This window comes from Aedes aegypti, chromosome 1 (genome assembly GCF_002204515.2).
Source record: "Aedes aegypti strain LVP_AGWG chromosome 1, AaegL5.0 Primary Assembly, whole genome shotgun sequence".
Taxonomy (NCBI): Eukaryota; Metazoa; Arthropoda; class Insecta; order Diptera; family Culicidae; genus Aedes; species Aedes aegypti.
In genome coordinates this window covers 147,275,316-147,300,252 of record NC_035107.1, presented here as the reverse complement: position 1 = coordinate 147,300,252, position 24,937 = coordinate 147,275,316, and the positions used below count along the sequence as shown (strand labels likewise).

Below are 24,937 nucleotides of genomic sequence, written 5' to 3'. Positions count from 1 at the left end.
TAACATACACTTTCCATCAATATTGCCAAGCATAAACCATTCATAGTCTGCCGCATGAACGGTATCGTTAGGTTTTAGGTATAATCGTTGTATACGATTCACTATCAAAAAGTTTCTCCCCAAAATAACGTCTATCTGCATGGTATCATCAGACACAACCAAAAATCGCGCTTGGAAAACTTTACCTAACATATTCAAAGCAGCATCGAACTGTCCTAGAATCCTTACTTTGGAACCGTTCACACCTACAACTTCCTCACTGTTTACATTTAGAATCAAATGCTTAGGTAGCAGTTTTCTTTTGATTAAATTTGTATAGCTACCTGTATCGATCAGAGCCATCGATCGAAAACGCTCTCCTGCTGCCTCAATCTCAATTTGCTGCTGCGAAGCCTGGTTCACGGTGATATGATCGTCCGCTTCTTCGCCCTCGAATACCGCATGTGTGGTGGATCGTTTCACTCCGTCGAATCTACTGGTGACATCTTGCTGTGCCGGTCGTGTAGCTGCTTCGCGGGCTGTACAAACATTGGCTGTATGACCAACACGTAGACACTTGTTGCACCGTTCTTTGCGCTGTGGCTTTGGACATTCCAGTGAGCGATGACCTACTTCACGGCAGTTGTAACAAATCACTTCTGTTCCCGGGGCTGGTGACATAGAATTTGCTTTCGGTTGTTTGTAGACGTTTGTGGGAACCATTTCCATGTTTGAGGCAATCCACTTTATGTGTTGCAACAACTCCAGCGTAGACGTATACTGCTTCGCAAGCAAACTGCTGTAGACCTTATCGTGACGTAATCCTCTAATCATATATTTCAATGTAGCTGACACACTGAAATCGCTCTTCTGTGCAATGGCGTCTACACGGTACACGTACGACTCATATGATTCTCCTTTCTCGATTTTGACTGCTTCCAATTCACGGTGAACATCGGCCTCATCATACGTTTAGGGGAAAGCGATAACGATCCTATCCTTAAACTGTCGCCAATTGAAAATCCACTCCTCATGCCGTCTGTACCAATTTGCAGCCGCACCCGCCAATCGTGTTGTTGCGTACAGCAGGCACATTTGCTCCGACCAGCCATAGATTGCACGGAAATGGTCGATTCGTCGCAATCACTTACACACTCCGTCTCCCTCTGCATATTCGGGAATTAATCGTCCAACGTCGTAGGGATGCAGGTTCAATGCTTGCGTCTCGTGTCGTTTGGCAGCACCAGCCACTTGCGTCTTGGGTACAGTTTGATCGTTGTTCTCCTCGCCTTCCACGTCGTCCCTCTGCTCGTCGTTTTCAGCGTCATAAAATGGCGGATCGGTTAACTTTCCGATCGCGTCTTCCGCCAGCCATTCATCTCGTCAACGGCATCGTCGCAAAACTCGTTAAAGTGCCAATCAATCCGTTTATTCGTCGTTCTGGTCGTTTCGCAGCGCTTCAGGACATCCGGATCCCACTTCTGAAGCTGGAGGCTCTTTGCAGAAAAAATAACGACACTGAAACTGAATTTTGCACGTTTTATTACCACTCTGTGGCTATCCTCAACTCAGACTGACAATCGTATTCTTTTTTTGGAGGGAAACCTAACATTCAAGGGGTATAACAATGGTCAATTACTTTTTTGCTCTAAATACAAGGGGATATCAAATGTTCTCTTCTTTCACGCTTACACTACAGTGACTCAATCTCATTTTCGTACGGGGCACTGTTTTCGTATCAAGTTGGTATAAATCTATTAAATGGTGCATGGACTTCGATATACTTTATCAATAATGAAGGTTATAGGTGTCACCTATTGTTTGGCAATGACAAACTGTATTCATTTGCTTAAATCTTTGGAATAATGGAAAAGTATTGAGATTGTGTCTATAATTGACCCAATTCCATATTCGTACACCTAACAAAAAAGAAATATACAGCATTCAAAACTAATTTTTAATGGACTAGATGATTACTTAAGCTCTTCGTTGTGTTGTTCAGATGCAATAGAATACATTTGGAAAATTTAAAAGCGGACATATTTGAAACTTAAGTAAATTTAAGAAAAATACCAGTTTTCCCATGTTTTTTGCTGGAATATTCGGTAAGTCGAACAATAAATTGCATTTTTTTCAACATCACTTCCTCAAGAATGATAACTGCGAATATTGAACAAGTTTCAAAAAATTATAATCAGTTTTAGAGTAGCTAGGAGTGGATATCGACAACTTATACTTTTGAATCTTAGGTAGTATAACATTTACAACAAATCCAAAATCAAAAATTTTAGTTAATTTCTTTATGTTTGGCTCCTAAATGTATATACATAATCCATAGTTAATATTCCTATCAAAACATTGCGTAATTATCATTTTTAATTTACATTTTACTACCAAACATGACTATAGAGATTTAATGAATAAATATTATTGCCATAACCGCAACACAAACGTTTTTTAAAATGATGAAAACAACAGGATATATTCTATTAAATGGTATATCAATGCTCTCTGCTCATTCAAGTTATTTTGTATTTTTCTTATAAAATCAATAAATTGCAAAATAGGGTGCTATTTTGAATATAATTTGAATATTATTTCAAAGATAATTGAATATTACGATGACATCAATTATGTGGAGGTATGTACAACGTAGTTTAGAGTACTTTATTGTAAAACGAAGTTCGTAGTTCAAATTATTTTTACAGACAAATTCAAAATTAACATTAACCTGTTGTTTAGAGTGAAAATTTGGTTGACATTGATTAAAAATATCATTTTAGAAGAGTTTTGAACTTATGGCACAACCATTTTCTGAACTCAAAAGGGGTAAAAACTGTTTATGATTTCTGTAAACTATATATATTTCAACTAAATTTCTATCAAAGCTTACGAGTATAATCTATAGATTGAAACCAATGACAAAAATAAACTAAATTGTGCGAATTATAAGATTTAATAGCAAAAATCATTGGAAAACTGGCATTTCTCATAACTTTACCTAAATTTCATATATGTCCACTAATAAATTGTCCAAATGTATTTGACTACATCTGAACATCATAATAAAGCATTTCAGTAATCAAATAGAGCTTCTAAATTTAATTTTGAACGTTGTGCGTATGCATTTTGGTAGGTGTACGAATATGGAATTGGGTGAATTTTAGTCATCAATTCAATACTTTTCTATTATTCCAAAGATGAATGTAAATGGAAACATTTTGTGATTGGCAAACAATAGATAACACCTGTTACCCTCAATGTGGATAAAGTATTTGTAGCTCAATACTTCATTTAATAGTTTTTTACTAACTTGATGTGGAAACAGTATCCTGTACGAATATGAAATTGGGCCACTGTAGATTTAGCAAGTAGGTACATGAAACTCCCATAACATTTTGAACATATTTTGGCTAAAAAGTAATTCTGATCCATTCACTCATCATGATATCATGACCATATGGATCTGAGACGAACTGACAATAAACACAACTTGTTTTTTCATATAAATAATCAATTTGCCTTGGCAACTCCGGCAACAAGCAAACAGCAAAACTCCATGTATACTTGATAATCGTTTCAATATCAATATTAATATCGTTAATAAATATTGCAATTTTAGGGAAAACTTTCCGTTTTGCGGTTCAACGAAAAGCTACCGCAGCTGTCACATTGCTGACTTGCACTGGAAAGTCATGAGTAGGCTCCGATGATACCTTGGATACCGTCTTGATGATTGTTGTTTGTTGCTTTTTTCATAGCGTTTTCTCTTTCAAGCATACTATGATTGAATGGTTTGATTAATGATAGAATGATTTCGAAGCCTGCGGTAGAACTTTGACAGCTGCGGTAGAACTCTGCGGCTACCGTAAACAGGAAAATTTTCTCAACAACCGTAATATTAATAATTTAATACTGGATCCAGTGTCCTGCCCCATGGTATAATCTGTTTTACAGCGCACACATTTTGGGAAGTATTTGAAAATGGTTTCTTGTTCAGATTGTGGAACGCAAGAGAGGATTTTTAGCTTTGCGTTATATTAGGAGGTTTTTATAGTTCAGGGTCTACTGATGACTGTGTTTTTTAAGTGTGTTTGAATGAATGCTTTGTTGAGTGAAGTTACCGTTGAATTTTAGCATTTCGTAATTGTTTTGAAATGTTTGTCGGACAATGAGGAAGATTTTTGGGGTATTTGTTTGGATGCAGATGCATTATATTGTGCAATCTAATTGTTCGTAGCATAGCACAACCCAATGTATAATGAAATTAGGTTCGAAGAGAGGATTAATATTTGATCACTTAAACTTTGCGCTTCAATATATTTTTAGTCGTTTTTTTTTCTTCTGATGTACAGGCATAAACTGCTATATTTAGCTCAAATAACATTCGATGCGGTCCCACACCTTTATTTGCGCTTTTGCACTTGTAAATGTCTTATTAAATGGGAATACTTTGTGTTAGGGAAAGTGTAGGAGAATAAATTATAATTTATTAAAATTTCTGTTTGATGCAGAGTTCACATGTTACTTAGGTATTTGAAAGCAAATGAGAATCACATTGAATCTTAGATAAACACTAATGCTCATTTTTTATATTTTCGTTTCATCGCGGTCCTTATTGCCCGAGCGGAGACGACAAAACTCGAGGTGGATAGAATCAACGCAACTACGATACGGCAAAGAAACAGATGAGAAACTATCGATACATTTATTCAACTATAAAAACCACGTTTTAACGTAATAACTATAATTCTTCTCGTTTCAGCAATCCAACAACCAAACCATCTCTACTATCTTTTCATTTCCTCTTCGTTACATTTATAGTCCCTCTGGTACTGAATCGAATGCCGCATTCCGCTTTTTATTGGCGCTGTATTTGCTGTACGTTTAGCATGGTATCGGAGGTGGTGTGCTGTGTAGAACATCTGATGTGCTACAGAGCACGCTACTTCCGGCATTTTGTTTGGCGTGTGGGATTGGTAGTGCTGGTGATGCGGTGGAGGGCGCTATTCGGTTTAGTGCCAGAGGAACTATATCTATTTAATGTATATGAAACTTTTAGGTCCGCTTTAAATACCGGCGCTGCTTGTGGAAGATCCCGGTGTGCTAAACGGTATAGGACATGTTAACAGGGGAGGCTTGGTAAGTCCTCACCTAGCCCGTGTCTAGATAGGCGGACGGATGTCTGCCAAGGTGTGGATCGAGCAATTACAATTACGAAGTTTCAAGTCTAATGCTTATTATCAACTAAGTCATCTGAATGAATAAAACTAAATTTAGTTACAATTTGTGCTTTATTTTTCAATTCAAGTATATGGTTTTCATCCACTGAGAACGATAATGGAACTTTCGTAGTGGTAACAAGTCTGTAATGACTGGAAATTTATTTATACAAACGGGTTTGAACAGGAAAACAGAATGTATGGAAATGAAGGTTATAAACTTTACTTTTTACAACATCAATAAATATCTGGAGAACTTCTTAAAGAATGAGTGAGAGAAACGACATGAAGGTGAGAAATTAATGACGGCAAGCATAAGGAGCATCTTCAGGATCTTCGCAAGTGAGCGATTCTTCGTTGAAGACCTTTCCTTCACCGCAGGTGATCAAACGTGGATGACCATCGACGCAAGTGATCAAGCGGTGACAATCTCCGGGTAAGGCATATCGTGGATATGGCCAGAATCGATGGTTGATAGAATTTGATGGAACGGAATCTGGGCATTTGAATCCGACAACGGCGTCTGGGTTGCAGGTTTCGAGCATCTTGTCTGGCCATTGACACCCGTGGATTCGATGATCGTACACTAGTCCCGCTTCACAATGTTCCGGATGTGGTTCACCGTAAGCACACTTGTTGTAGGTGGTGGAACACGAGTGGCTATCTGGGTAGATGCCAAACAAATATTCGCAACCGGGCGTAGAGATGGGGGTTTGATCGGTGACGAACTTGCGGTTGCCACAATTGACGGCCCAGTTATAGTTGCAGTGGTTGTGGACGGCACCTTTTCCGTCGAACAGCAATCCATTTTCACACGTTTCCAGAGTCAGGGTTCCGTTTGTGCAGAGGAAGAACTGGTCACAATGATCCGGGTGTAGATAGGCCTGCTCACCGTATGGCTCGGGGCATTGTGGGACGGCCGCACCGTTGCCTGTTGAGAATAAAAACCTAATGTTAGTGTATGTTTACCAAAGAAGGGTCCAGATAGCAAGAGCGGCGAATGCGTAGCTATTCAGCAAGACCAAGCTTGTGAGTTCGAAGGATTGTTCTGGGCTGAAATTTTTTTTTCGACTTTTTAGAGGAAAAGAGAGGCAGAAAGAAAATAGTCATTCAAAAATTAATTAATTTCTGGGATTGTGAATTGTAACTTGCAAGCCGTGTTACTCACAGCGTTTCTAAGCGGCGATACACTCGAAAGACAACGCTTACAGATAGGTTCAAATAAAAACTTCTCCTATTTTAGGTCTCTGTGCACACATTTATTTCTACATCCTTGACGTCCTATTTCCTAACTTCTTCTCCTGAACATTCCTTGCGTCCGTTTTCAACATCAGACGAAGCCTCCTACTTCCTCACTTCTGCTTCTTCCTTACACACAACTTTTTTCGAGGCCCCGCGTACTGAAGCACCTTTTTCGCTGCTTCTTTACCGACCACTGGAACTTCTCATCACAGACACAGACACAGACTGTGTTCTCATTCTCTCATTTTGGAAAGGAAATTCATCAATTGAACCCTGGTCCTCTGTCTTCGAACCCAGGACTCTTGTATGGTAGATGAGCGTTTTACCAAAATAAGCTACCGAGCCACTTGGCAACCCAATTACTCCGAAGAAAAGATATTATAGTACAAGATAGAGATTGTCGCTAGTGTTCCCATTGTTTGCCTTGCCGAACCATCCTTGCATCTGGTGGGTACATAACTGTCAAGTTCGAAAGCGAATGTGTTAAGGCCAAACATTTTGTTACTCTAATGAAATGATGCATTTCAATATTAGTTTTAATTAATTGGTATACAATTTACTTATTGGAAGAAAACAAATTATCTCTTTATATTACTATTTTTGTGACGATTTGTGTTTTTGAAAACGGCGCGCAGCAGTGGCAGTGTAAACATTTGGACTCTACACATTTGGACCTTAAAGGCAGCTGGAGCGGAGCTGTCCCGTGTTTTGCTACTCTTTTTCAGACACGCTTAACAAGATCCACGCAGCGCATGTGTTCGAACTTCACAGAATGAGGGAACCAATGCAGAACTGGCTGAATGAGTGAATATTGTATATAAGTCGCACTCATTGTGTGAGTTGCCAATGGCCAACAAGCTGTGTGCGAATCGAAGGAAACGGAAGTCATCAGTCATCTCCCGCTCGGCAGCAAACAGTTGGCCATTGGTAGCGTGAGAGGTTTTTCGGGATTTTTTCTGGAAAAAAGCCGGGGGTCGATGGTTTTTCCCCAAGTGGGGAAGTGCTACGGCAAGTCGAACAGGAAAATCTTTGAAAAATAAAATAAAATTGGATTTTTCAGAGAGCATGATGTTCAGAAGCAAAATAAAAATTTGTTCTCCGCAATCATTTTTGAGCGGAGCAAGTTTAGCGTGAGAGTACAAACCGTTTGACAGTTATCGCCCCGGCATGTTGTGGACAGCGACGACAGCGACAATCTCTATCTTGTACTATAATATCTTTTCTCCGAAGGTTACAAGTTTCGAATTCAAATCCCCACAGATCACGAAGACCCTTTTCATAACCCAAATCCATCCATGAAATTTTAGTGCAATCTTTGAAGCTGATTCCAAACTGTTTCACCTTAACTCCTCCTTCACTCTATCCTTTTCGATTCTTCACTTCAACTTTTTGGAATTAGCCTTCAAATCATGACTGTTTCGGTCGACAAACTCCGGGCAAGTGAAGGTATTATGGAGTCGTCGACTGTCTTGCGGTCCCTGACCTCGTTCCTTGGTCATTGCCCTCTCCATGAACTCAACGATCCCATTACGCCACCCGTCAAGGCTACCCAGAAGCTGGTAACCAAGCCCTCTGGTGGTGGGTTTTTTTCACTGCGGTGGGTAGGTGGCTGCGTGACTACTCTATAGTGGTGGTGTATATCTTAGGCCTAGCTTCTCTGGAGTTTGAACGGTGGACATTTTACAATTTACATTCTACGAAACGCTAAACACGAATTTCCCGGAGACTCTCACGACATAAAATAACCAACACTTACATTGTAGTTGGTTGAAAATCGTTGATACAGTTTTTAATTCTACCATGGATTCGGTAGATTATGTTGGAATAGAGGTAGTGTCGCACCTGGTTTGAATAAAGAGAGTTGCAGCTGCTGATACTGATACCTCAAGTCAGTTAGCTGCCCAGTCGAAGGAAACATCAACTGTATTGTATTTCTTTATGATTTGCAATCGGATGTGGACGGGCTAGCCTCACTAGGATCAGCGTGGTCTTAGCGGACTAGCTCTTCAACAGGTTATGGGCCCAGGAACGTGTTTTACAGTATGTATCGTTCTGGAGGAGGATTGGCCGCATAAGCCGCGTGGCGCAGAACGGGATCCTCAGGCTGGATGGATTGACCGCAACGGAGGACGGGATCTATCGAGAACGTAGGCGATACAGGACACTGGATGGCAGCTGGCTGGTCGAAGGAGCTCGTGTGACAGGATCAAAGCCAGGAGGAGCTCGAATGCAGGACGGAGCATGTACGAAGTTCGGAACGAGGAGGAGTATCGGGACAGAAGGAGACGATCGTGAGTAGAGGTTGCGACCCGGATGTGGACGGGCTAGCCTCGCTAGGATCTGCGTGGTCTTAGCGGACTAGCTCTTCAACAGAATATACAACAACATTTGTTTGCGTGTACATACGCGCGCAGAGTGCGATTTATTTTGTGTTGAAACTGTTTGCCTAACATATCTACATCGCTTTAAAACAACTGTATTGTCACTGATCAGTGAAGTTTGCATGACGCGCCTTGGACTTTCAAGAAGCAACGCCAGATTTCCCCTCACTGGTGTGGCAGGAAGGTATGGAAAAACTGGAATTCGGCTTCCGGAAAGGGAGGTCTACCGTAGACGCTATTCTGACGGTTAAGAACTCCAGCGTAAGAGGAGGGGTATTCGCTACTGCGCAGTAGTGACTCTGGATGTAAGGAACGCATTTAATAGTGCCAGTTGGGCGGCTATTGCTGATGCGCTCCTGCGTCTGGGGATACCCGAGTACCTGTACAAGATTCTCGGAAGTTACTTCCAGAATCGGGTATTAGTCTATGACACAGAGGTGGGTCGGAAGTGCCTTCACATAACCTCAGGAGTCCCGCAAGGTTCCATCCTGGGTCCGGTGTTATGGAATGTCATGTGCGACGAGGTGTTGAGATTAAAATTCCCGGCGGGTGTGGTCATCGTTGGCTTTGCCGACGATATTACGCTGGAGGTCTTTTTTTTTCCTTTTAAGCAATGGGGGGATAACACTGGAGGTCTATGGTGAATCGATCGAAGAAGTGGAATTGACTGCAGCCCACTCGATCGCAATTGTGGAGGAGTGGATGAGCTCCAGGAAACTGGAATTGGCTCACCACAAAACTGAGGCTGTTGTTGTCAACAACTGAAAGTCGGTGCAGTAAGCGGTGATCAGTGTAGGCGACTGCACAATCACTTCGAATCGCTCCGTCAATCACTTGGGGGTGATGATCGACGATAAGCGTACCTTCGTAAGCCATGTCGATTATGCCTGCAAGAGAGCCTCCACAGCTATTGTGCCACTGTCCCGGATGATGTCCAATAGCTCTGCGGTGTACGCCAGTAAGCGTAAGCTTCTGGCCAGTGTCGCCTCGTCCATACTGAGGTATGGTGGCCCGGCTTGGGGCACGGCTTTGAGTACCGATAGCTACCGTAGCAAGCTAGAGAGTACTTATAGGCTAATGTGCCTGAGGGTTGCGAGCGCGTACCGTACCGTGTCACACGATGCACTCTGTGTCATCACCGGTATGATGCCTATTGGTATCCTTATCATGGAAGACATAGAGTGCTTCGAAAGGCGCGACACAAGAGGCATACGCAGGACTGCCAGACTGGCCTTCATGGTCAAATGGCAGCGTGCGTGGGACAGTTCCACCAAGGGAGTGTGGACTCACAGGTTGATTCCGAGGTTAGATATCTGGGTCAATAGGCGCCATGGGGAACTAACATTCCACCTAACACAGGTCCTTTCGGGCCATGGATGCTTTAGACAGTATCTACATCGTTTCGGTCATGCGGGTTCTCCCGAATGTCCAGTTTGTGCAGGTTTAGAGGAAACGGCGGAACACATTTTGTTCGTGTGCCCGCGTTTCCGCACAATGCGTGACCGCATGTTTGCCACATACGGTCGGGACACGACTCCAGACAATTTGGTCCAGAGAATGTGTGAAGACGAGTTTGGCTGGAATGCCGTTTCATCGGCTATCACCCACATCGTCTCGGAACTCCAAGGAGGTGGCGTGTGGACTCGAGGAGTGACTAGTGCAGACGCTAAACAACAGGTGGTCCAAGGGTTCGCAGTCAGCTACGTAGGTCATGCCGGTGCCCTACAGTCGAAATCGACCTTTACAGTGATTAAGTGGCCGCGGGGAGAACATCCTGGTAGCGCTGCTGTCGTGGCGTCGGCCTACTGGGATACGAGCCTCTGGTTGTTCGGGGCAGGTGGAGGCCCCTTCGTCAGCAATCCCAGCTGGTGCTAGCTGATAGGGCCTGAGCCTTCAGTAGGTCAAATTGCGAAGCCCGCAGTATCAGTTCTTGATACCTGCGGTGCAGCTGGGCGCGGGCTTAGTGGTCTCCTTGCCCGCTTTCAGCGGACGACGGGAGGTGAGGACCACCCAGGAAGCTGGCAATGCGCCAGCTTGCTACCTTGGTGGACCCCCCTAAGCGTGTCATCGATGTTCGTTGCTGCATGGCTACGCAGCTAACCTGGAGGATGCGATGTGCAATAGCCCCTCTCCGAAGCAATGCCTTCTTGGTGGTCCCGTAGAGACGAAGGGTTTGGCGGCAATGGAAATGGTTTAGTGGGTCGGGGGTGTAGTCCTGTTTACTGCTTGCATGTAGTAAATGGTCCCCAACCCCATACTCCCGGACCTCGGTCCGGAGTCTATTGAGCAGATTATCCCCCCATTTACCCGTAACGCGGGTAGATCACCTTTACGAGATGCGTTACGGGGTAAGATCTACCATATTGTACTATTGTTGTATCTGTTCTTGCGAATACTTATAAGATAGGGTCGGAAGAGTATAAGAGAGTAACAAGCCACTAAGACCCACCTATTTGTCCTAGATGATGAGGAGGTCGAAGTGGAAAAATGGCTCAATCAGCAACTGAGGTTGGTTTCAACTCATGAGACAATTTATTTCCGAGTTCAAGAGTTTATCATTCGATATCTAGGAGGGAAACGATTCCGAATCGGTGGAGTAGCGAACTCTTAAATTCTAAAATAAGCTTTCTGTTTCAAGGAATCTAAATGTCTCATGCGATGAAACCTGTTCACAGTTTCAAAAAACGACTTTGAATTATATAAGTAGAAGCAATAATTTGATACGCTAGAGTACCGATGCATGGTCAAAATCAGTATCATTCAACCAGCTTAGTGGCCGAACCTGATTAAGGGGCGCGCTTTTTAGAGTTTAATGGTGACAAACTGTTTTCTCCAAAAGGTATAAATAGCGGTATCTTTTTCTAAAGAGGGTCTATGCAAAATGGTAAAGAATGATATTTGTATAAAAAACGACTACTTCATTATTTCTCAATAGTAATGGAGTAAAACGACATGCACTAAACAAAGGACACGGGTATACCACAAAAGATCAAAGAAAACTGGTCGCAGTGGTTCATCCCGAACAGAAAAAAAAATCCCCCCATTGCTTAGAAGAAAAAAAAGGGTGCTGCAGTTGTATAAGATAGACGGGAACGTCATCTGGTTGATGCAACACGCGATGGGATGTGGAGCACATCCCTACACATTACTGACGGTACAGCTGTGCTACGGTCCAGGACTCTCAGCATCAGGAGGGGGATTTTTCGAGGCGATACCTTTAGTCCGCTGTGGTTTTGCCTGGCCATGAACCCCCTCAGCAAACGTCGGGGTCAAGTAATGAATGTCAGCATAGAAGCAGAAGGAGTTGCATGGAACGTACCCTCATCAACTGGAGCTCGAACACATCGATAAGGTGGCGTCAAACACGTGGCTGGTGCGGGGTGACCTCTTCTCAGAAACAGAAGGTTTCATGGTAGCCATCCAGGACCGGGTAATTGCGACGAAAAACTTTCGGCACTACATATTGCATGAAGACGTGGAGGACCGCTGTAGGAAGTGCAATTCAGTAGGGGAGACTATCGAGCATGTCGTTGCCGGCTGTTCAGTACTAGCTGGATCAGCCTACCTCGATCGTCACAACGAAGTTGCCCATATTGTGCACCAACAGCTTGCCCTTAAGGCGAAGTAGGCCGTCATTGAAATTTGTATGCATCGTTGATGATTGTTGCTAATTAATAAGGGCTGTTTGGGTACGTCAGGAGTTAATAATCAATGTTAACTTCTTTTTCCCGATCAGCCTAGATAGCCGCGTAGTGTCGGTAGCGGTTGTTTCAACTGGCTAAGAATTAACACTACGGACTGCCTGTTCCGGTGGTAAAAGTCCACCTCACAGGTGACCCCTAATTCATAGGCTTTAAGCTTACCGTGCCTAAGAATGAATGGTTAGAGGGTCTAAATAAAACCTAGCCGCAAACGGAGCCTGTGGAGTTCCAGGGCGCCCTCTACAGTATTATGCCCTTCCTGTGCTACCCGGAGCAATGGTGCAGGTGACCTTGTGTTTCTCCGAGATAATTGGCTGCCCTTCTTCAGTCTCAAGCCTGAGGCTAAATAAGGGTGGGATTATTAATACATTTAATGTAATTTAGTTTAAATTTTCACCTCTATGGTTTCGCATTATGCGTTTTTCACAGTATATTCTGTGCTTTTCGCCTTTGGCGACTTTTAAGAGATACCGATCTGGTTTTTGTTCGCTGCTGGTCTTTTTCGTTCTGAGATTGCGAAAAGCTTAATTCTGCCTAGTTTGGGTAGTGGCTACGGCTAGGATAGCATAGTTAGATCAATTTCCAGCATAAAATGTCAGCAACGATCAATCTTTGTAGAGTCATGCAAATGGTACAGCTCAAGTGGCGCTAGTTCAAAAACCTTACTTTTGTAAACTTTTATTTAGGAAACCTAGTGGACCCAGTTTTTGCTACTTTCAGAATCATGAAATGGCAAATTCGCGTACCATGCCTCGTGCATGCGTGCTCGTAAATAGCGCTGACGTCGCTACACTCATTTCTGAGTTAACAAACAGAGATGTATGTGCTGTCACAATTGATATTTCTGTATGTGACCTCAATAGGAAATACAGTGACCCCACGCAGTTGAATCACCCACAATTTATGAATCAGCAGACTCCAAAAGACAAAATTATTATCAAACTTGTCACAAAACATCACAGAATTATTTTTACTGATAAAAAACTAAGTGTAAAAGTAATTCTGTGATGTTTTGTGACAAGTTTGACAATAATTTTGTCTTTTCAAATCAGCTGATTCATAAATTGTGGGTGATTCAACTGCGTGGGGTCACTGTACGTCTTTCGTTTTGTGGTGTATTTACCACATGATGAACCATCCCCGACGGATGATTTCAAACGAGTTGTTGTTCACTGCCTATGAAAAGGCCTTCTGCTGATTGTGGGCAATGATATCAATTTGAGAAGCTCCAGCCTGCTTAAGTACTTCAAATCTTGCATTACTTATTGTAGGAAATCCCCCAACCTTCATGGTATCTGCTAGAGAAGAAGTGTTAGACATAATGCTCTGCTCGAATAGAATCAGTCACGAGTTGACGAATTGGCATGTATCAGAAGATGAATCATTATCTGATCATCGCTACATCTCTGTATGAACATAAGAATGTAAATTCGCAGACTTTGCATTTGTTATACTCCACAAACTGGGAATTGGTTGTGACCAAATTCCATGGAGTTTCTCCGTCCATTGGAAATCCTAGTGATTTGGATGTTTCCACTTCCGGTGAATTGACACAAATGTCCTTGTTTCGAGTGATCTCACAATTGCTTGTCACTTTGCTTATAGGAAATGTTCCTCACAACTCCCTTCGCGGGACGAGTGGACGTCTGTACATTACTGAGCCATCTCAAGGGTGGCTAAGTATTTAACAAATCTGTCAAAGCAGAATTGTAGTCGCTTGGTTACAACCTTGACTGGCCACTGCCGACTCAACTATCACATGGCAAATATTCAGTGTGTTGATACATTTGTGTGTGATAGTTGTGATTCCGATTATGGAAGTTCTTATCACCTTATACGTAACTGTCAAGTTTTCGCGTAATTGCGATTCCAATTACTTGGTAAACACTTATTAAGTGAAACTGATTTCAGAAACCTGAATCTTCAGGACTTTCTGATATCCTTAACCCGCTGTGGTAATGAGCTATAGGCTCTCTTTACGCTCATGCGTTTTGCAGTGCCCTTTTTAGGGCGCTGTTCGAACCCATTATGGTATGGAGCTACATGCTCTAAATTCGCTTATGCGATTTTCCCTCTTCAAGGGATCCCACTCCTATTTCCTCCCATCTTTCCCTTCCCTTTCCTCTCCCATCGGGTAGATGATGAAATAGGCTCAAATATGTGTTAGAGATTCTTTAGGTTGGGAACCTCTATTGTCCCCAACCGGGCTTTGTCCTGGGCCTCAGGGTCGTTTTTAATGCTCCAAGAGGAAATTGGGGAGATGGGCGGAAAAACTTCCCTTTAAAAAAACAACTAAACGTAGTCCTACGTCAAAATTTAACATTTGGAGTGGACAAAAACGAGGAGATGGAGGAAAAACAGGGCTTAGCTTGCAATAATTCTAAGAGTTCATAAGTTCACTTAGTTACCATATTTAATTTCCTATTTTAACGAATATATTGTACAAAGGAAGTGGAAAGGAGGAAAGATTGGAATTTGTACTTTACCACTTTATGTCTTGGTTGGCTTCTTCCCTTTCGATTGGCGTGGCAGGAGTCTCCGCTATCCGCCGTAGATTGGGTATGCGATCCGAACGGGGCCAGTCTTCAGTTGGTAGGTCGTCGAATTCCCCTTGTCGGCCAATAAACCCACTGAAACAACGGGGCTCCTTCTCGAACGTTCACACTCGCCTACTCATGGTCCGGAGTGATGTAACAGCGCACCGAAGGCTTGAACTTCACGGCCCTTGACGGATCCTGGTTTCGCCAAATGGACCGGACGGAATTTGGTGTCACACCACTGATTTCCCGCGATACCGTAGTGCCTTAATCCACCGCACTTTACCGAAACACCGAACTTAATCGTTCACTAATTATTGGAAGAAAAAAATCGGGAGTGAAAATCGCGAACTACTGAATCGTTCGAATTCGTTCACCTAATAGAGACCGTTTGTCTGTTGACAAACGGTTTTATTCCATCGCTGCTTTCACGCTCGTTCAAATCTACTCAAAAGAGAGTAACTTTGACTCACTTTTGAAGTTTCAAGTAAGCTGTCTAAAGTGAGTAACTTTATTCTATCAAAGTGAGTAACTTTTTACTCAACCATGAAAGAAAACGACATTACTCACTTTTGAGTAAACACAAACATATTTGACTCATTTTGTAAACGTCAAAGACTTGTGAAAATTTCGCGCGCTCGAACTGACAAATCCTCCGTTGTGGTAAAATTTCTTCTGTCGGTGATGTTGGACGGTTTTCAAAAACAATCGAAACAAAAGCCTAGCCGACAGAGCAAAGACAGTTAGTTTGCTTGGAACTTCGCTTCGGAAGTCCAACCGGCGAATTCCAGATTAGTGCCGCGAAGTCAATAATCCTGATATCAAGTGAAGCGAGGTCGGAGTGAAAATGACCAAGTCCTGGTTTTGATCGAACAACCACAAGAAAAAAAATATAAACAGTAAGTTTTACCGCCGTACTTTTTATTAGACTAATTATCAATTCTTTACAGTTTAACTGGGAAGGCTACTGGCTCGGTCAAACTACATCCTCCATGACTGTCATCAATCCCCCAGAGATTTATAGCATCCGGGGATCCATTCCAGAGCAGCGAAAATTTCAACACAAGTATCATTTTTTTTTACTTGTTATCATGTATTATTCATATAGTTATGTAAGAGATCATGAATAAATGTTATGCTCTTTGTATATTTCTTCTGATTTTATGAAAACCAAAATACATTTTTTTCCAAAAATATTATTTCCTGAAGTGAGTGACATCTACTCACTTTCGCAAATTTCAGATTAAACGAAGTGAGTAAGTGTTACTCCCATATTGACATTTGACAATGTTACTCTAAAGTGAGTAACGATGGTGTTACTCACTTTTGAGCAGTTCCACTTTGTTCCGAAGTGAGTCGAAATCTACTCACTTTTGAGTAGATCTGAACGAGCGTGTTCGATTTGCTACCAACGTCGTGACAGTTGTCGCTGGTAGCGGTGGTGTGTCGTAGTAGAATGGGAATAGGGATGGGGATGTTCATGTAGGAGTGCATAAATTCGATATTTCTTCATATTCAATTTCAGTGTATATAATTCTTTAGTATTTAAATTTTGAAATAATTATTTTAAGCAGCCGTAATTTATAATAAAAATGATAATAGTAATAATAATAGTAGTAATAAGAAAAATAATAATGATGATAGGGATAATAATAAAAGTAATAATTAGAACAATAAGAATAATAATAATAATAATAATGTACAAAAAAACTATTTACAGGGAATATTTACAAAAAACAAATGTAACCATTTTGAGAGGTTACATATGGCGATGGCACAAATCTCCCAAATGGCGGGGAACGTGCCTCTGGAGCCGGCCTTCTGATACCTGATACCTGCACGAAGACGTGGAGGACCGCTGTAGGAAGTGCAATTCAGTAGGGGAGACTATCGAGCATGTCGTTGCCGGCTGTTCAGTACTAGCTGGATCAGCCTACCTCGATCGTCACAACGAAGTTGCCCATATTGTGCACCAACAGCTTGCCCGTAAGGCGAAGTAGGCCGTCATTGAAATTTGTATGCATCGTTGATGATTGTTGCTAATTCACCTCACGATTTCGAGTCAAAGAAAATCAGTTGGTTTTGCACTGACACAGCTGAAAAGGTATGAGTATACTTTATGCATGTTAGCGCGTACTGTGATACTTTTTCAAGTCAATATAAACAATCAAGACTGAGTTTTATCACTTTGAAATGCAAGCTGGAAAGTCATCATTGTTGCCAAAACGAATGACGGGCTACTTAGCCTTAAGCACAACTTGGTGGATCGATTTGTGCCCTACTACAGGTACCTTCCTGGCCCGGTTCTGGAAAATAGTTGCATAAAGCTGTACTGGGATCGCGAGATCATAACAGACGTCCTCATCCGTGCCAACCGCCCCAACATTGTAGTCTACGACAAAAGGATGAAACGAGTTATACTCATCGACATCGCTGTACCGCTGGACCACAATGTCCAATCAACGTTCTCTAACAAGATAGCGAAGTACCACGACTTAGCGGAGAAGTTGAAGCAGATGTGGTACCTAGAGGACGTTCGTATAGTTCCGGTACTCCTCTCAGCGACCGGAATTGTCCCGAAATCTCTCCTAAGGTCCCTAGACGAGCTGGAATTGAAGAAGGACCTACACAGCATCCAAAAGCGGTGATTCTTGGAACCTGCAGCATAGTCAGACGGTTCCTGAACCACCACAACTGAGAAGCTCATCCAGCAGACTCATTAGGATAAGTTAAACCGACCAATAATGATATCCACAGAGCCTAATCTAATTTGGCATACAGATTGCCCGGGGTAGGTGAAAGTTTCCAGCATTTTTTGCTGAGAAGTGCCAAAACTCTATAATAATAATAATAATAATAATAATAATAATAATAATATTAATAATAATAATAATAATAATAATAAGAAGAAGCAGAAGAAGAAGAGTAGCTGCCATGAAAAATAGAAATTTGTTTTGTTTAAATGGAATTTCCATGTTTCTGTATTCAGAAACACTAAAATTCATTGAATTGACATCAGTATGTAGTGTAAACATAATTGTGTAGCTGTGATTAAAATATAGTAATAGAAATATACAATTTAGTTTTGAATATTGATTAGAAGCGATGTTCTTCTCAGTGATGTATACAATGTCGTTGGCATTCACACTCTGTCTGGCAGCTCGTCTACATCCCAATACTTATTGCATAACGAACGAAACATCCATCAATTACAGTAATCAACACCGAACGAAGTGTGTTAACAGGTAAATGTACATTTTGCTCTGGTGCGTTTTTTCTGCAACCGCGCACATCATTACAATGTGCACGAAACGGGTTGTCCATGCGGTGAGGGAAAATGTTGTAGAGAAAATACACGTTTGATGTCTATATTCTGTGCCGTGTGAGCAAAGGATTGAATCCCGAAACAGGAAACATGTGGGAGTTTGTACAAAATATACGATTGTAGTGATGCTTTTAAATGTATGACTAATAATACGTTTTAGCATTGAATTAAACTTCTGGTTCTTAAACAAATGAAAAAAAAAAAAAAAATATATGAAGTTTAAAAAGTATCTGAATTTCACTGTGTACTACTTACTATAGACCAGATAAGAGAGAAGGTCTAAGATGACGGAGCGATGTCTGATGTGATGAAATAGCCATTCTCCCTACTTTATTGCTTTTTTGCACTGGATAGAATTGTCTATCTCGCTCGACATCAACCCACCGTAAGCTGGTAATTAACTAGGCATATTACTAAGAACGTAAAGGTCCTCAAAAGCATGGCGCGCGAAAACTGGTTCACAAGCCAGCAACGTGTCTAGAGAAAGGGAGAGCGGAAAAGCATACTGGTTTTTCTATAGTGATAATAACCATTACTTCTACAAGGTCTTCTCTCGGTGTTATTTAGAAGGGTTCCACTGCTCTTTTTTTTGCTTGAAAACGCATATTCACTCCGCGCATTGTTTGAAGGTTAGCCAGCCCCCCAAGTTGGCATACGCCCGAGATTTGAAAGTGGAGCCTTCTGACTTTGGCTTTCGAAGGCATTATTACTACAGAGTTGCAACTGGCCAGCGGTAGGATAGGTGTGCCAGTATTTGCCATCCTAGGTAAACATATTTTTGTGTAAGTCTCTCAAAACTCTTCTGAATACTGTCAATACGTTAAATTAAAGGTTTCAATCCATGAATAGCATGGAAAATAAAAGAACTTGACAAAAACTTTGTTTTCGCCTTTTTTAATTTTGGTACCTGAATCCGCCATTTGCATTGATATCTCATAAAAGATGGCATTCCTATACATGGCGAAATAAGGTGCAAAATAGGGATGTTTTGAGGATTTTGAGAGTCATTATCATGATTTTGAAGTGATTTAAAGTAAACTATACAATTTATGCTAATTTATATCGTCATCCACGTAAAACGGTATATAAACCGAGGTGGCGAGAACTGTTACTATGGCGAATATCGTTACATCTACCCTAGCACCCCAATTGGAGCAGTGAAACTGTCTGTCACGCGAACGATAGTTGGCCACGGGCAGATCAATAGGTTATAATCTTACCGTCATGTGTCCTTTTAGTCGCACATACATGGCTATCATGATGGGGAGCATGATTGATCATTTGCCATTTATGACACAGTGCCTAAGTTTCTTTGTCACTCAAACTAATCAGCTTTCGAAGTCGCAAAGAAGTGAAAAAGCAACATATGTAATATTACGTTTTGATGCCAAAGTTAATACGAGAGTATTTTTGGAACTCAAACAAATCTTGAAATGCTTACATGAAATCCGATTGCTTAGTTCTATAGGTTTGTGCTGTCGAAATTTCGAAGATTTGTTTTACCTAAAACTTAAGTTGAGTAAGCGAAACAAGTAGTTGGAGAATGAAGTTGCTTGTTACAATGTGCAATAGATTCATTTCAAATATTATATGAAAATGCTATGTAATTCAGAAAAGTACTTTGGAAGTCCTTAGGAAGTTGATAAATGCTGCAGTATACGTATCTTTCTATAATTTCTTTGATATACAGTTCCTAAGATTACCAAAAAAAAATGTTTGACTACTTATTAGCATATCAACTGTAGTGCATATAAGGTGAAGATAAATCGAAGTCCAATCACAAATTTTCAAGAGCACGAATATAGAGAATAGGACATCTGGCTAAGCTGAAAACTTGATCGATTGGTCACTCGCTGGTAGTGCCCAATCGATCAAATTTTCAGCTTTAACGGATATCTGGTTCTCTAGATTTATGCTCTTGAAAATATGAGGTTTGGCTTTGATGTATCTCAACCTTAAAACAATTGGTCCAGTATATTATTGAGCACCTTGAAGTGAGAACCTGTAAGTCATAACCGGGGTCTTCCATACATATTTTGGACCCAGAAATAAACCCAAAAATCATAGAACAAAAATTCTCGTTTACTCGAGTAGTCGTTGAACTGTTGTTTAACCTCTTGAATTAACGGCTTTTTAGTCTTACAAAGAAATCGAAAAGGTCCCTTTTTAATCCATCGTTTCGGTGTTTGGACTTGACCTTCTTCAGGAATATAACCTTTTCGGGACGAACCAGCACAATTGTGATGCTCGGCACCCATGACATTGGATGATTCTTTTAGCCAATAAATCATTGTTCTACTAAACTTTTTTATTTCGATTGTTGTATTATCATTGATACTTGTAATTAAGCACAACAACTTTTGTTTACATCGTGTTTAGAAGACACCAGCTGGAGCTGAAAGCCTTTGCTTACTATTTGCTTCTGAACTGCAGAGACTTTTGAATGGCATACTATTGAAGTATCCAGCCCATGTTGATATTACTCAAAAAATGTTGTTTATGCTGTTGATATATACTGTCCAAATCTTGAATTTGAGCCTTACATAAGTTGGTACAGGAACAAATAAAATTTGGACTTCATTGCCGTGTGTATAGTGTAGCAAATTAACTTGCGGCATTGATCAAAGTGTGTTCAATTCCCGCTTCAGCCCGGGTATTTTGTTTTCGTCAGAATCGTATTACGACTGTGCCATTTGGCTGAACGCCATTTGGCCGGACGCCGTTTGGCCGGACGCCGTTTGGCCAAATGCCATTTGGCCGAAAAGATCATTCGGCCGAATGCCATTTGGCCGAATGCCGTTTGACCGAAATTGGAAACAATAGTTAACTATAGTTTGTATGCATTTGTAATGAATTTCGAAGCTGAATTCCAAAGAACTAATTCAGCTTATTCTTGAAGAAGGATAAATCATCATTGATTTATAAATAATGAGCTCTTTAGGTGAATCGAAGCCAAACCTCAATTTTTCAAGAGCACAAATCTGGAGAAACGAACACCCGTTTGAGCTGAAAACTTAATCGATTGGTCACCACCAGCGAGTAACCAATCGATTAAGTTTTCAGCTCAAACGGATGTTTGGTTCTCCAGATCCGTGCTCTTGAAAATTTGAGGTTTGGCTTCGATTTATCTTCACCTTAAGTTTAGTTCAAGAAACAGTCATTTCGGAAAGAAAAACTTCCTGAATGCCATTTTTCACTTCTCTGCTAGCGGTAATAGCTGCCAGCATTGCGTTTGTAGTCAGCTTTTGACAGTAACTAAAACGGTTCAAGACTAATTCGTTCTTCTGCAGGATTGGTTTGCTTTGATCTCTCTAAGGGTATTATTCCGTAGTTCTAGCAATCACATGTTCTGGCTTCTTCTTTCCTTAACGGAGAAACAGTGAGTTCACCGAGCCGTTCGGTTTACTGCTATACGCAAACAATGTTGTAGAGTTTATTTCACACTTTGCAATCTTAATCTTGCATGGGAATGCCATCTTGCCTAAATGAACCCTTGAGCTAAAAAAATATGTTTTGAGTGAATGTATTATTAGCCTTAATTCTAATAACTTTCAGAAATACTTCTCTCTTGAAAGAACTGCCTATAATCAAAAGAATAAAAATATCTTATAAAAATTCTAACAAGTGTAATGCAAATAATCGTTATATCAGTAGAAACACAAAGAACTGCCGATGGTTTAAAGAAGGAAAAATTTTCAATCAAGATATAAGCTAAACTATTGCCAATATGGCGATATTTGAAACTGAAAAGGCAATAGATGGGTCTTTTTCAGTGGTAGTAAAAACGAAATCTTGAAACAAAGAAAGCACCATGGAAGATGAACTAAACACAAAAAGCTATGTATTCACATTACGCTTGATTTCTAATCACTAGTTTTTCGATTCAGTTTCTTAATTGCTAGTCATTTACGTTTTTCATCATTTTCCATACGTTTTGACAGTTCTCCGACTACCATTCTTCCATGCGCTTGTGCTTGAAGTTTGAAAAATTTGAGAATCCAGCGTAGCACGATCAATGAGTGTAATACACACATCAGTGTCGCCGCTCGGCGGCCAGCGAGAGAAACTGAATGTTCAAAAAGATGTTGTCTGTACTTTTTGCCGCTGGCGCCATCTGTTTAAGAACCAAATAAACAGTCGTTATCCTATTTTAAGTTTATTTTTTCAAATAGCTGGAATATATGTAACAATTTCATAAGCCATATTCATGCTTTAGTTTGGTTGATGACCTGTTTTCGGCAATCCTTTGTAAACGGGTTTTAAAAATCTCTGTAACATGTAAGCTATCGGTCAAAGTTCTTTCAGTCCTACACATTACTAAAAACTAATATTACAATGACGTAAATTCTATTTTAATGTAAAAAAATAAAATAAAGTAAATTTGATATTGGGGGCCAGATAACCTTAACGGTAAACGCGCAGCTACTCAGCAAGACCACGCTGAGGGTCATAGGTTCAAGTTCCGCCGGTCGAGGATCTTTTCTAAAGGAATTTTTTTCGGCTTCCCTGAGCGTAGAGTATGATAGTACCTGCCTTATGATGTACGCATGCAAAATTCTGGAGGTCTTGAGCCTTTTTTCAGAAACGTTGCTGTTGAGCCCTTTTTAGCTCGCCCACGCCAGGGTTAGTTTGCACCTGAGAGAGAGGAGACAGCTGGCTTAGATTGCGAGCTAAGAAAAGTCAAGGCAACCTGTCATCAACTGTCACTGGAAAACCGCACATTCGAAGGCCAAAGCGTGAGAAACCGTCAAAATTTGGTCAAACTTAAACTGGATGTGATTGAAAATGCAGGTTGTTTTTTCTGTGCTCTCGCATATAAAATCGTTGATTATTTAAATATTGTCGATTGGACTCAAATTGCTATTGAAATCGTTTAATTTTATGATCTTTTTGATAACAAATATGATATGAAAATGGTTTTGGCCCTGTTTATGCTCTTCGAACCATTGTGCGCAACCCAAACATGAGAAGAAGAAATCAAAGAAGCCAAGAAAACAAGCCAGTTATCAGTGAGCTGTCTCCTCTCTCTCAGGTTTGCACTATCAGAAAGATTGATGTTAGGTCTTCCTAATAGTAGTATTGGTGAGTGTGGTTGAGTTGAATTGGGCTCAACAGCGGCTTGCAAAGCCAAAGTTCACCAATGTCGATATGCCCTTTTGAAATGTTTGTCCAGAATTGGTCGATTGACAAAGTAAGCTGTTAGTTAATAAATGTGGAAGTGCTCATGACAAGTTGAGAAGCAGGCAATAGTGGTTTCTGCGTTCGTGTACATACACGGTACATGTCACCAACACTACTTAAAAATTGCTGGTGGAAAATATAAACAAAGATCAGCTGTTCCCAGCAAAATCAAATGGCAGTATTTTCAACCAGCAAATTTGCGCATGTGTTCGTGACACCGCTCGGCGAGAGCTCAACTGCAACGTTAAAAACAAGAAGAAGAAATTTGATGGTAACCCAAGTAACAATTTTAGTTTTACGAATTACTTCCAGGGTGCTATAAATAAACGTCTATAAAACCACGGTCAAGGCATTGATGCCTTCATCGTATCCTCCAAAACCTCTTGCAGATTAGAACGTGACTACCCCATTAAACATTTGACAGTTCAACAGCCGACTAAATTAGTTGAAAAATCGGTCGATTGTTGCACCGACGCTTATGGAAGATTAACACAGGGATCAATCGAATATCACCCGAGTTAATAGGGTGGGCCGACGCAATCCTACTAAATAGGTGGATAAATCGGTATTTTAAGTAAAATCCCAGCAAGTTGACCTACTAAACATCAGATTTCCTCGGTCACCCGATTCAATCTAGCGATTAGTCAGTTGATCGCTGTGTTAAACTTCCATAAGCGTCGGTACAACAATTGACCGATTTTTCAACCAATTTAGTCGGCTGTTGAACTGTCAAATGTTTAATGGGGTAGTTGGCCCACTCTGAAAGAGGTGATGAAGTGTATAATTATGCCACACTAATAAAGCAAAACAGCATTTATGGTAGCTATTTTGAGGCCACCTGTTCTAGATGCATGTCGCTTCATCTTGAAAATGATTTTATCATAACGTTGATCTTGACGGATTTGTTCTAACGTAAACAAAACAAAATAAGATTGAAAACATATCTGTGATAATTTATTTCTTAGTGCTTGCTAAATATTTGAAGTGATTTATTTTGATAAAGTGTTCAATTCTTTAGTGCCGCGTGAGATTTACTGTGAAATGTGATGAAAAAGAAGTTAAATTATAAGTGGTATATTTTAAGTTATTTAGCATTTGCTAAAAGAAACCGCCAGGAGAAGAATAAACCATATTCAGAATTTCTTGGTTTGTTTGGGCAGTAATTGTGCTACAAGTTATATTTAGTCAGTTTAATCATAGAACCGTAGCATTTTATGAACGAATTCATGGAGAAAATTTGTTTTGAAAATAGTGAAGTTGTGGCAACCGGAGTGAAATTAATATGGCGGAACCATAATTGATTGATTGTTATTGACAAATGCTGTTTTGTTATCATAATTACATTAATAAGGGCACACTGTTATGATTC

General features: G+C 40.8%; 1 protein-coding gene and 1 long non-coding RNA gene across 3 annotated transcripts in view; one reads left to right on the top strand and one right to left on the bottom strand.

The window, feature by feature from the left end:
- Nucleotides 1–5,254: 5,254 nt before the first annotated feature.
- LOC5572170 (protein obstructor-E) overlaps nt 5,255–24,937 on the bottom strand; it is a 41,336-nt gene continuing 21,653 nt past the window's right edge. For both annotated transcript variants that reach the window (XM_001660197.2, XM_021850462.1), the window contains exon 2: nt 5,255–6,132. In XM_001660197.2, coding sequence (XP_001660247.2) covers nt 5,501–6,132 — 632 coding nt within the window. In that variant the 3' untranslated portion in view covers nt 5,255–5,500. The remainder of the gene's footprint in view (nt 6,133–24,937) is intronic.
- On the top strand, nt 15,681–16,211 carry LOC110678039. Its single transcript, XR_002501415.1, has 2 exons — nt 15,681–15,961; nt 16,013–16,211. It is a non-coding gene; the product is annotated as an uncharacterized LOC110678039 (long non-coding RNA).